We start from the raw sequence: 12,960 nt of genomic DNA, 5'->3' as shown, positions 1-12,960 counted from the left end.
TGAAATAAATCTGTTTAATCTGGTCTAGGCTTCCCATCCTTCGCGACTTTTGAGTTGACGTTTGGGGAAATGGACGAAATTCTGTCTGTTTGAATGCTTGGTCCTCAAAAGTGAACTGATATGTTCTGTTCCCCTTTCCTTTATGCAGTCCATGGTCCTCCTGCTTCAGAGCCAACGTCAGTATATATTTGAGTATGACTCCTCCGACCGCCTGCTTGCCGTCACCATGCCCAGCGTCGCCCGGCACAGCATGTCCACACACACCTCCATTGGCTACATCCGCAACATTTACAACCCGCCTGAAAGCAATGCTTCAGTCATCTTTGACTACAGTGATGACGGCCGCATCCTGAAGACCTCCTTTTTGGGCACCGGACGCCAGGTGTTCTACAAGTATGGAAAACTCTCCAAGTTATCAGAGATTGTCTACGACAGTACCGCCGTCACCTTTGGGTATGACGAGACCACGGGTGTCTTGAAGATGGTCAACCTCCAAAGCGGGGGCTTCTCCTGCACCATCAGGTACCGGAAGATTGGCCCCCTGGTGGACAAGCAGATCTACAGGTTCTCCGAGGAAGGCATGGTCAATGCCAGGTTTGACTACACCTATCACGACAACAGCTTCCGCATCGCAAGCATCAAGCCTGTCATAAGTGAGACTCCCCTCCCCGTGGACCTCTACCGCTATGATGAGATTTCTGGCAAGGTGGAACACTTTGGTAAGTTTGGAGTCATCTATTATGACATCAACCAGATCATCACCACTGCTGTGATGACCCTCAGCAAACACTTCGACACCCACGGGCGGATCAAGGAGGTGCAGTATGAGATGTTCCGGTCCCTCATGTACTGGATGACAGTGCAATACGACAGCATGGGCAGAGTGATCAAGAGGGAGCTAAAACTGGGGCCCTACGCCAACACCACAAAGTATACCTATGACTACGACGGAGACGGGCAGCTCCAAAGCGTGGCTGTCAATGACCGCCCAACCTGGCGCTACAGCTATGACCTTAACGGGAACCTCCACTTACTGAACCCAGGGAACAGTGTGCGCCTGATGCCCTTGCGCTATGACCTGAGGGACCGGATAACCAGACTCGGGGATGTACAGTACAAAATTGACGATGATGGCTATCTGTGCCAGAGAGGGTCTGACATCTTCGAATACAATTCCAAGGGGCTCCTAACAAGAGCCTACAACAAGGCCAGCGGGTGGAGTGTCCAGTACCGCTATGATGGCGTTGGACGGCGTGCTTCCTACAAGACCAACCTGGGCCACCACCTGCAGTATTTCTACTCTGACCTCCACAACCCAACACGCATCACCCACGTCTACAATCACTCCAACTCGGAGATCACCTCGCTGTACTATGACCTCCAAGGCCACCTCTTTGCCATGGAGAGCAGCAGTGGGGAGGAGTACTATGTTGCCTCCGATAACACAGGGACTCCTCTGGCTGTGTTCAGCATCAACGGCCTCATGATCAAACAGCTGCAGTACACGGCCTATGGGGAGATTTATTATGACTCCAACCCCGACTTCCAGATGGTCATTGGCTTCCACGGGGGACTCTATGACCCCCTGACCAAGCTGGTCCACTTCACGCAGCGTGATTATGATGTGCTGGCAGGACGATGGACCTCTCCAGACTATACCATGTGGAAAAATGTGGGCAGGGAGCCGGCCCCCTTTAACCTGTATATGTTCAAGAGCAACAATCCTCTCAGCAGTGAGCTAGATTTGAAGAACTATGTGACAGGTGAGGATTCTGCCACCAAGGGTGGGCGGTGGCTCCCTGCAGGGTGGTTGTTGCTGGAGGGAACTTGGGAGGAAGGTCTCCCGTCTGATGGTAGGAGAAGCCCATGGGCCGCACAACCCAGGCAGTGCAGTTGGCAGCAGTACTGAGTATAGAAAAGTAGAGACGGCCATACAGAGCAGTCATGAGGGCTGTTTAAAGATGTCCCAACCACTTTCAAGTCCAGTCAGTTGAAATAACTTTATAAGAGCCCTTCCTACCCCAACAGAAGAAAGCAGTAAGAAGCGGAGAGATAATAGGGCTCTGGTGTCAGAAATACCTAGCTCAAATTCTCCCTCTTCTATTTATCAGCCAAAAGACCTAGGGCTGGTTGTCCAATTTCTCTTAACTATAGTTTCCTTCCCTGTAAAAGGCACTGATAAAACCATCCCAGATTGATCATGACAAGTAAATTAACTCAGCATTTTGGGAGGCTGAGGCAGACAGATCCCTTGAGGTCAGGAGTTCAAGACCAGCCTGGCCAAGATGGTGAAACCCCATGTCTGCTAAGAATACAAAAATTAGCTAGATGTGATGGTACATGCCTGTAGCTCCAGCTACTCAGGAGGCTGAGCCAGGAGAATCACTTGAATTTGGGAAGTGGAGGTTGCAGTTTGTTGAGATCGTGCCACTGTACTCCATCCAGCCTGGGTGGCAGAGCAAGACCCTGTCTCAAAAAAAAAAAAAAAAAAAAAAAAAGTTTTAAAAAGACCAGGCATGGTGGTTAACCCCTCTAATCCCAGCACTTTAAGAGGCCGAATCGGGTGGATCACCTGAGGTCAGGTGTTCAAGACTAGCCTGGCCAATATGATGAAACCCCATCTCTACTAAAAATATAAAAATTAGCTGGGCGTGGTGGCAAATACCTATAATCCCAGTTACTCAGGAGGTTGAGGCAGGAGAATCGCATGAACCCGAGAGACAGAGGTTGCAATGAGCTGAGATCGCACCACTGCATGCCAGCCTGGGCAAGAGCCAAGAGCAAAACTCTGTCTCAAAAAAAAAAAGAAGTAAATGAACATGTGTAGGTAAAGTCCAGTGCCTGGCAAGTAAAGAGCGGATGTTCATGAAATAGTATCTGCTCGTGTTATTAACATCGTCATTACTAGTGAAGCGGTGAGTGAGCAGAAGTACCGAGATGACTATAACCCAGTTCCTGACCTCCAGAGGCTCGCTGGTGAGAGACATATACAAATAACCATCGATAATGCCAAGCAGAATTCAGTCTTTGCTACCATATAGGTGTCTGTTCAGTTATTTATTGAAACACATTTATAAAGTGGCACTTTGCTAGATTCTAGGGATTCAGTGTTGAACAAGACAAATACGCTTCTCTCAAGGGTTGTGTGTGTGTGCGTGCAGATTAATTCAGATTTTCAAGATTGGCATAATACAAAAGGACCCATGTCAAAATGGGCCTGAAGAATTCATGGGAGCTTGGCTGGCAGAAGTGAGCACAAGGCTGAAGGAAGGCTATGAGTAAATGTCATAAAGACGTAGAAGTTTGGAGAATGGCATGAAAAGAAGGGCCAAGAAAGGCTGAGAAGCTACTTCTCTGTGATAAGTGAGAAACTGGTGAGATGAATTAGCTGCACGTGGTGGTGCATGCCTGTAGTCCAAACTACCTAGGGGGCTAAGCAGGGAGAATCTCTTGAGCCCAGGAGTTGGAGGCTAGAGTGAGCTCTGATCATGCCACTGCATTGCAGCCTGGGTACAGAGTGAGACCCACCTCACAAAAAGAAAAGAAAAGAAAAATTGGTGAAATGAGTCTCTCTCCATCCATCCATTCACCCACTCAACAAATATTTGTACAGTATCTAACATATACTACATACTAGTGACACAATGGGAAACAAGATAAAGTCCCTGTCCTGAGAGAAATAAGCAAGGAAATCAGGATGGCTGAATGGCTGGGTGGATGGATAGATGGATGGATGGATGGATGGGTGGATGGGTGGGTGGGTGGATGGATGGATAAACTGATGGATGGGTAGGTGAATGGGTGGGTGAATAGATGGATGGGTGGGTGGATGGGTAGACAGATGGGAGGGAGGATGGATGGATGGATGGATGGATGGATGGATGGATCGATCGATCAATCGATGGAAAGTAGGTAGAGAGGGAGAGAGAGAGAGATCCAAAGAGACCAGGGCCCCAAAGGGCTAACTTTCAGCAAGCAGTCTAGGGTCATCTCACCTGTTTATCCTTTGTATAGGGAAACCATAATGAGTCCACAAGTTCCAGAAAACTCACAGTTCTTGGCCATGAGCCATCACCGCTCAGGTGACTGGGGCTGCTTGTCCATTCCCAAGGCAGGAACAGAAAAGCAGCAGCTACCTGGAGCACAGTACTGCTCTTTACGCCCCATGCTGCAGAAACAAACAACCCTAAAGGTCAAATGTGGCCATGCTGTGCTTCACTGATAAGCCCTGAAACTTTTGAAGTCAAACCAGAATCCCCAAACACCAGAAGCAGCTGGGACCTCTGGAGTCCAGGAGCTATGGCCAAGCTACGTAGGCTAATATCTGTAAACCCTCCTGCCTCATCAGAGGCCCTGCCAGGGCTTCCCCGCCTATTCCATGCTCAGCATGACTTTTGACCTCGAAATCACTACAGCTTCAAATTAAAATAAGTCCCAGGAAAACATACACATATAGTATTAATATTAAGTAGTAATAAGTGACATAAAGATGAATAAAATAGGTCAGGCGTGGTAGCTCACACCCGTAATCCCACCACTTTGGGAGGCCAAGGCAGGCAGATCACCTAAGGTTGGAAGTTTGATACCAGCCTGACCAATATGGAGAAACCTCAACTCTAAAAATACAAAAAATTAGCTGGGTGTGGTGGCGCATGCCTGTAATCCCAGCTACTCTACTCAGGAGGCTGAGGCAGGAGAATTGCTTGAAACTAGGAGGTGAAGATTGCAGTGAGCTTAGATCGTGCCATTGCACTCCATCCTGGGCAAACAAAAGCAAGACTCCATCTCAAAAAAAAAAAAAAGAAAAGAAAAGAAAAGAAAGAAAGAAAAGAAAAGAAAACTATTTATTAATGGGTTAGATGTGGGGGGTGGAAAAAAGATAGGAGTCAAGGATGACAGCTGAAGAATGGAGTTATCATTACTCAAGGTGGAGAAGACTGTGGGTGGGACAGGTTTGGGGAGGAAGATCAGGAGTTCAGTTCTGGACATATTAAATTTGAAATGTAATTAGCTGTAAAAGTTCAGAGTTCAGGAAGAGGTCCAGACTGGAAATACGAATTCTGGAGACAGCATCTGCATGTAGACGGCATTTGGTGTCTAAGGCTGGCTAAGATTCCCATGACTGCTGAGTGGAGACAGTTGAGGAAGCAGCTCATGGACTGACTGAGTCTGGGGCATCCCAACATTAAGAGATCAAGGAGATGAAGAGGAACCAGACAGAGGGCAGTTACTCATGTGGAAGAAGAAAAAACAAGGGAAGATACTGTCCAGAAAGCAAAGAAAAAAGCAAGGCGGGAGAGTTCCCCCTTGTCAATCACTTCTGATAGGCCAAACAGGATGAGAACCAAGAGCAACATTGGGCTTGGCAAACAAAGTCACTCATGACTTTGACAAGGGTAGTTTCAGGGAAGCCGTGGAGGCAAAAGCCTGTTTCAAAGGAGAAGAATGAGAGACAATGAGAACAGAAAATTAGTTTGCGTTTGAGAAGTTTTTTCAAAAAGAAATTAGAAATGAGTGGTCAGGGGCCAGGCGCGGTGGCTCACTCCTGTAACCCCAGCACTTTGGAAGGCCGAGATGGGCGGATTACAAGATCAGGAGTTCGAGACCAGCCTGACCAATGTGGTGAAACCCCATCTCTGCTAAAAATATAAAAATTAGCCGGGTGTGGTAGCGGGCGCCTGTAATCCCAGCTACTCCGGAGGCTGAGGCAGGAGAATCCCATAAACCCAGAAGGCAGAGGTTGCAGTGAGCCAAGATAGTGCCACTGCACTCCAGCCTGGGCAACAGAGTGAGACTCTGTCTCAAAAAAAAAGAAAGGAAAAAAAGAAAAAAAAGAAATGGATGGTCAGGGGCAAGAAGGGAAAATTTTTTAACATTTAGCACATGTCTGTATGCTGATGGGGTTGATCCATTGGAAGACAGAGCAAATCAGTGAAGTGGGATGAGAGAGAAAATTGCTGGAGTGATGTCCCTGAGTTGGCAAGAAAGAGTGTGACAGGTGCACAGCGGGAGGATTGAACTTGCACAGCTCATCTAGAGTAAGAGGGGAAAAGCAGGGAAAGTGAGTTCGAGTGCTGGTCGCCATATCACCATCAGCAAATGTGATGGGAGTTTAGGAAAATGGTCCTCTGGCTGCATTAGTAATCTCAGAATAGGAGACAAGATCAGCTGCTGCTGGGAGGAAGGAGAAGCAGGTGTTGGGGGTCTTAGGAGATGAGAAGGAATAAAATCATCCAGGAGGATGAGGGGACAGCTGAATGGAGTAAAGGAACTTAGTAAGATCACCAGGCAGCAGGGAGGCATGCTTTTACATTCCTGCTGAGGAACTTAAAGTGACATGGGTCAGCATGGTTATGATTTTTTTCTCCAGCCACATTCAGCTGCGCAAGTGCAAACATGGAATAAGCAAAGTCTTGGAAAAGACTTGGATGTAACCAACATGGTGATTTCACCAAGCTGGTGTGGGGAGGTGAGAAAGGGGTGAGGGATCTGAGAATATCACCAAGGGAATGATGCCAGTGACCGTGCACTAGATAAGGAGTGAAGAAAAACCAGGAAGGTGAGGGATGGGGAAAGGAGTTTGAGATGGATTGGAGGTCCTGGGGGTTCAGTGGGGAGAGATTAAAGGATTAAGGGCGTCCGGTTACAAGAAGGGGTACGTTTGGAAACGTTGAGGCAGTGGTCAGAGGGTGATATGCATGAAACTGAGATGATGGAGGGATGAAAATGATTGGTAATGACAGGGTCCAGAGTATGAACATGAGCGTGAGTGGGGAAAAGACCATCCAAGGAGACGAGGTCAAGGAAACAAGAGGCCAGAATGTTGGAAGGAGCAACTACGTGTATAATGAAATCACTATGCATTAATTCAGGAAAAGAGATGGAGGGAATGACAGAGAAGCAGAAGCTAAAAGCTTTGAGAAATGCAAGTGAGTGCCTCCTGCGTTACAAGCACACTTCATTGTACCCTCAGGTCCAATGATTGTAGGCGAATAAGCAGGGAGACCAGTGTTCTTGGCAGAGAGAGTTTCAGTAAGAGTAAAAAGGGAAAGGAACCAAACATGTACCCCAGAGCCCAAAGCACAATTTAAAAATAATAATAATAAAATAAGATTATATATTCATAAAAGAAAAAGAAACAAGGTTGAAGAGATAGTGAGGGGTTGGCGGGAGGCGTGGCTTCTGAGACAAATGTGAATTGCAGAGGGCCCAGTGGAAGTATTTGGGGAACTGGGGAGGAGAGGTAAAGCTGGGGTAGGAAAGGAAGGGGTTGGAGGGTGTTGGGCATGATTTGAGGGCTGCCCATTATAAATAGAGATAAGAAGCGTAAGGAGGTTCATCCTGCTGGACTTCAGGCCAGTGGTGTTGGTGAAGATGTGAGTGTTTCAAGGTACAGGCATCCAGGACTCTCTATTGACCAGTGTGGAAGGAGTCTTATTCTAAGGACCTGAACCATTCAGCAAAGGTCAGGACACTTGGGGCAGGTGGCATAATTCCCAATGCAAGAACTTGATGTTGACCTCTGGTGGGTGGTCTTACTCTGAGCAGGCAATGCCCTCTTTTGGTTTCTCTTTAAAGAATAGGAAGGCTGGCCAGGCACAGTGGCTCATGCCTGTAATCCCAGCAGTTTGGGAGGCTGAGGCAGGCAGATCACCTGAGTTCAGGAGTTTGAGAGCCTGATCAACATGGAGAAACCCCATCTCTACTAAAACTATAAAATTAGCTAGGCATGGTGGTATGTGCCTGCAATCCCAGCTACTTGGGAGGCTGAGACAGGAAAATCGCTTGAACCTGGGAGGCAGAGGTTGCAGTGAGCCAAGATCGCATCACTGTACTCCCATCTGGGTGACAGAGCGAGACTCTGTCTTAAAAAAAAAAAAAAAAAAAAATAGGAAGGCTGGCTGGGCACAGTGGCTCAAGCCTGTAATCCCAGCACTTCAGGAGGCCGAGATGGGCAGATCACCTAAAGTTGGGAGTTCAAGACCAAACTGACCAACATAAAGAAACCACCTTCCATCTCTACTAAAATTACAAAATTAGCTGGGCATGGTGGCACGCACTTGTAATCTCAGCTACTCGGGCTGAGCAGGAGAATCACTTGAACCCGGGAGGTAGAGGTTGCAGTGAGCCAAGATCACACGACTGCACTCCAGCCTGGGCAACAGAGCGAGACTGTCTCTTAAAAAAAAAAAAAAGAAAGAAAGAAAGAAAGAAAAAGTAGGAAGGCTGGAGAAAGGGGTCTCAGGATCCAGAGGACTCTGCTTTCTGTATGTGTCCAGCTTTTGGAAACCCCTTTCCATGGTGAGCCAGCCTCAGTGCAGCAGCTCCAGTCCAAAAGGCCTGTACAACAAATAATCGTCACTTATCCCTCCAGTCTATCCTTATATCGCTAGCTTCTAAACACACTGCGTGGCCTATGATAGATGCTCCCTTAAATACTTGCTAAGTAGGAGTTGATATTTGTTGTCCACATGCCAGGTGCTGTGAAAAGACTTTTATGTGGATTTTCTCCTTTCATCTTCATAACAACCCAGTGACATTGACACAATTATTATCCAATTCATACCTGAGCCTCAGAGAGGGGCTAGGACTTGCCCAAGGTGACAGAGCCAGATGATTTGAAGCTAGACCTGTCTCACTCCAGCACAAGCCTTCTTAATCACCACCACATGGTGGTTATCAACTGTCCAAGTTTGGAACGACTTCCTAAAACCCATGTATGGAAGCCCTGGGTCTGGACCCAGGAGATATTCACAAGCTCTTCCTCCCTCCCCTTTGGACCTTACACCCAACCACCCATTTGATTTTGTTCTCTCTCCAAGCTCCGCTGTTGCTCTCCATCCATCATGATTTCAGAAACCTTTATTTCTGTTTCCACCGTAGATGTGAAAAGCTGGCTTGTGATGTTTGGATTTCAGCTCAGCAACATCATTCCCGGCTTCCCAAGAGCCAAAATGTATTTCGTGCCTCCTCCCTATGAATTGTCAGAGAGTCAAGCAAGTGAGAATGGACAGGTAAGCACAGGTTCCTGCCAAGAATCCAAATGATTGTCATCATTCCCTTTTGCAAACAGAACCTCGTGGGAGCTGAGGGCATGTCAGTGCAGGAAAACCTTGGAGCTGGGTGTAAAAGGTGCAGGACACATTGAGACTTCCCAGGAAAGCGAATGTCCGTGCTGTCACCTGTCTGGCACAGCACATATTTCTTCCCAACCTGGATCACTGCCTTAATTGTGGTATCATTATCTGTTCAGTAGAATACCCTTGAGTCACTCCTTGATTAACAACAGCACAGAGAAATCTAGCAGCCACCTACCATCTGCACTGCCTATAAGATCATAACCCTTTCGGCTTTTATGGGACATCATAAAACTGTGGTTTGCAGTTTCTGTCCCATTAAAGAATATTTTTATGCCCCACATAAAACCTTGGCACTTTATGGCCAAACGTGTACAGATTGAGTTTTCAGAACATAATTTGTGCTTGGGTCTTTCTGTGATGACTGAGGGGTGGTCAGTTTCCATCTGGGTGCAGCTGAGACCTCTGCTATAATCAGACAGGAGGGGTTCAGATAACCCCTGCTACAGAACCGGCACTCAGCGCTATCAAAGTCTGAAAGGTCTCAGCTGCTCTGAATCATTGTCCAGACTGTGTAACTATAGAGAGGCAAGGAGGAGCTGCTGGGTAATTGAGAAGAGCGTTCGCTCAGTCCTGCCTCTTGGGGACCACTCAGTGGATGAATAGCCATCATTTCTCTCATTTATCTAAGTGCCATTACCTCCCAAACGCAGCCTCCCCCATTATCCCAGCCTGTCCCCCAACCACCAATTGAGACAAGTTGTAATTTGCGAGTGGAGAACTCAAGGCCAAGGAGATAATGGTGATTTCATCCCCTGCAGAACCAGGGCGAGGATCCAGAGCAACTGCCTCAAAGCCGAGGGATATTCCCTCCGGCCCTCGAAGCCCCAATCTCTCAGGCTGGTGCATCTCAGATGTTCATAGGCACACATATCACCCAGGGCATCTTGTTCACACACAGCCTCTGACTCAGTAGCTCTGGAGTAAGTCCTGAGATTCTGCTTTTTGAATGGGACAGGGCCCAGTGATTCCTCCGCTGCTGGCTATACTTTGAGCGGCAAGGTCTTAACCCAAGGAAGTTCATGAATATCCAAGTCATTGGCCTCCAAGAAATCTAGGTTACGGTGGTGGGGTTCGTGGCTGTTCAAATCAGCACCCTGCCCTTTGTGCCAGGATGTTCCTGGGTCTGAAGCGGGCAAGGCAGCTGCTCACCATCAGAGTGCAGAACGGGGCTCTTCCCGAGTGGTGGCGTGACCTGGTAAGTGTGCAGGTCTGGGTGCCCATACCAGCAAAGGGCAAACCTCCTTCACCATTTTTTTAGTTAGTGGCAGTTACGAGGTGGACAGGCCACACCATCAGAGCACTGGTAGTCAACCAGCTGTCCATAGTTCCAAAAGGTAGGACTCCATCAGCTCAGATATGGACAGAACTGACACTAGTTCTTCCAGGAGAGTTCCAAGCCTTTCTCTTTTCTTTGTGACTTTTTTTTTTTTTTTTTTTTTTTTGAGTAAGCTGCCCAGCTCATCTTCTCAGCCTTCTCTGTTTTCTCATCCCCACAGCTCATTACAGGTGTCCAGCAGACAACGGAGAGACATAATCAGGCCTTCATGGCTCTGGAAGGGCAGGTCATTACTAAAAAGCTCCACTCCAGCATCCGGGAGAAAGCAGGTCACTGGTTTGCCACCACCACGCCCATCATTGGCAAAGGTATCATGTTCGCCATCAAAGAAGGACGGGTGACCACGGGTGTCTCCAGCATCGCCAGCGAGGATAGCCGCAAGGTGGCATCTGTGCTGAACAACGCCTACTACCTGGACAAGATGCATTACAGCATCGAGGGCAAGGACACCCACTACTTTGTGAAGATTGGCTCGGCCGACAGCGACCTGGTCACGCTGGGCACCACCATCGGCCGCAAGGTGCTGGAGAGCGGGGTGAACGTGACCGTGTCGCAGCCCACGCTGCTGGTCAACGGCAGGACTCGAAGGTTCACCAACGTGGAGTTCCAGTACTCCACGCTGCTGCTCAGCATCCGCTATGGCCTCACTCCTGACACCCTGGACGAAGAGAAGGCCCGTGTCCTAGACCAGGCGAGACAGAGGGCCCTGGGCACAGCCTGGGCCAAGGAGCAGCAAAAAGCCAGGGACGGGAGAGAGGGGAGCCGCCTGTGGACTGAGGGCGAGAAGCAGCAGCTCCTGAGCACCGGGCGCGTGCAAGGGTACGAGGGATATTACGTGCTTCCCGTGGAGCAATACCCAGAGCTTGCAGACAGTAGCAGCAACATCCAGTTTTTAAGACAGAATGAGATGGGAAAGAGGTAACAAAATAATCTGCTGCCATTCCTTGTCTGAATGGCTCAGCAGGAGTAACTGTTATCTCCTCTCCTAAGGAGATGAAGACCTAACAGGGGCACTGAGGCTGGGCTGCTTTAGGAGACCAAGTAGCAAGAAAGCTCACATTTTTTGAGTTCAAATGCTACTGTCCAAGCGAGAAGTCCCTCATCCTGAAGTAGACTAAAGCCCGGCTGAAAATTCCGAGGAAAACAAAGCAAACGAATGAATGAACAGACACACACAACGTTCCAGGTTCCCCTAAAATATGACCCACTTGTTCTGGGTCTACGCAGAAAAGAGACGCAAAGTGTCCGAAAGGAACAAAAGAACAAAAACGAAAAAGCGAAGAAGAAAACCAACAAACAAAAACAAAACAAAACAAACACACGGACCGAAAAACAAAGAAATGAAGATGAGAAAGAAGGCCTCATATCCAATTACCTCACTCATTCACACGTGAGCGACACGCAGACATCCGCGAGGGCCAGCGTCACCAGACCAGCTGCGGGACAAACCACTCGGACTGCTTGTGGGACAAATACTTCCGACATTTTCGTTTAAGCAAATACAGGTGCATTGAGAACACGACTTTGGGGGTGATTTGTGTGTAGCGCCTGGGGAGGGGGGGATAATAGAGGAGGAGTGAGCACTGGAAATACTTTTTCAAGAAAAAAAAAACCACGAAGGAAAAAAAAGAAATTCCTATCAAAAATCAAAGCGAAATAATACCATCCAGCACTTAAGTCTCAGGTCCCAGCTAAGTCTGGCCTGAGCTAATTTATTTGAGCGCAGAGTGTAAAATTTAATTCAAAATGGTGGCTATAATCACTACAGATAAATTTCATACTCTTTTGTCTTTGGAGATTCCATTGTGGACAGTAATACGCAGTTACAGGGTGTAGTCTGTTTAGATTCCGTAGTTCGTGGGTATCAGTTTCGGTAGAGGTGCTGCATCGTGACACTTTCGCTAACAGGTACCACTTCCGATCACCCTGTACATACATGAGCCGAAAGGCACAATCACTGTTTCAGATTTAAAATTATTAGTGTGTTTGTTTGGTCCAGAAACTGAGACAATCACATGACAGTCACCACGAGGAGAGAAAATTTAAAAAATAAAAATAAAAACAAAAAAAAATTTAAAAATTAAAAAAAACAAACAAACAAAAAAAGTCTAATAAGAACTTTGGTACAGGAACTTTTTTGTAATATACATGTATGAATTGTTCATCGAGTTTTTATATTAATTTTAATTTGCTGCTAAGCAAAGACTAGGGACAGGCAAAGATAATTTATGGCAAAGTGTTTAAATTGTTTATACATAAATAAAGTCTCTAAAACTCCTGTGGACACTGGTCTTGTGTGGAAATGCTTTGAGATGAGGAAACGGTAAGCGTTACTGGAAAAAAAAAGAGGAGCTGCCCAAATGTGTGGAGGCTGAGCTGGCATTTTGGTATTTTGAACACTTTTTTTTTTTTTTGAGATGAGAGTCTTGCTCTTTTCACCCAGGCTACAGTGCAATGGCGCGATCTCAGCTCACTGCAACCTCC

The 12,960-nt window shown here is 47.3% G+C and overlaps 1 protein-coding gene across 15 annotated transcripts in view; it reads left to right on the top strand.

Moving 5' to 3' along the window:
• TENM2 (teneurin transmembrane protein 2) overlaps positions 1–12,760 on the top strand; it is a 3,817,113-nt gene extending 3,804,353 nt beyond the window's left edge. For all 15 annotated transcript variants that reach the window (XM_074390353.1, XM_074390351.1, XM_074390352.1 and 12 more), the window contains 3 exons: positions 149–1,763; positions 8,884–9,014; positions 10,637–12,760. In XM_074390353.1, the coding sequence (XP_074246454.1) occupies positions 149–1,763; positions 8,884–9,014; positions 10,637–11,398 (2,508 nt within the window). In that variant the 3' untranslated portion in view covers positions 11,399–12,760. The remainder of the gene's footprint in view (positions 1–148; positions 1,764–8,883; positions 9,015–10,636) is intronic.
• Positions 12,761–12,960: the final 200 nt, after the last annotated feature.

The sequence above is a fragment of the Saimiri boliviensis genome, chromosome 20, assembly GCF_048565385.1.
Source record: "Saimiri boliviensis isolate mSaiBol1 chromosome 20, mSaiBol1.pri, whole genome shotgun sequence".
Taxonomy (NCBI): Eukaryota; Metazoa; Chordata; class Mammalia; order Primates; family Cebidae; genus Saimiri; species Saimiri boliviensis.
This window is presented reverse-complemented; position numbering and strand designations above follow the sequence as displayed.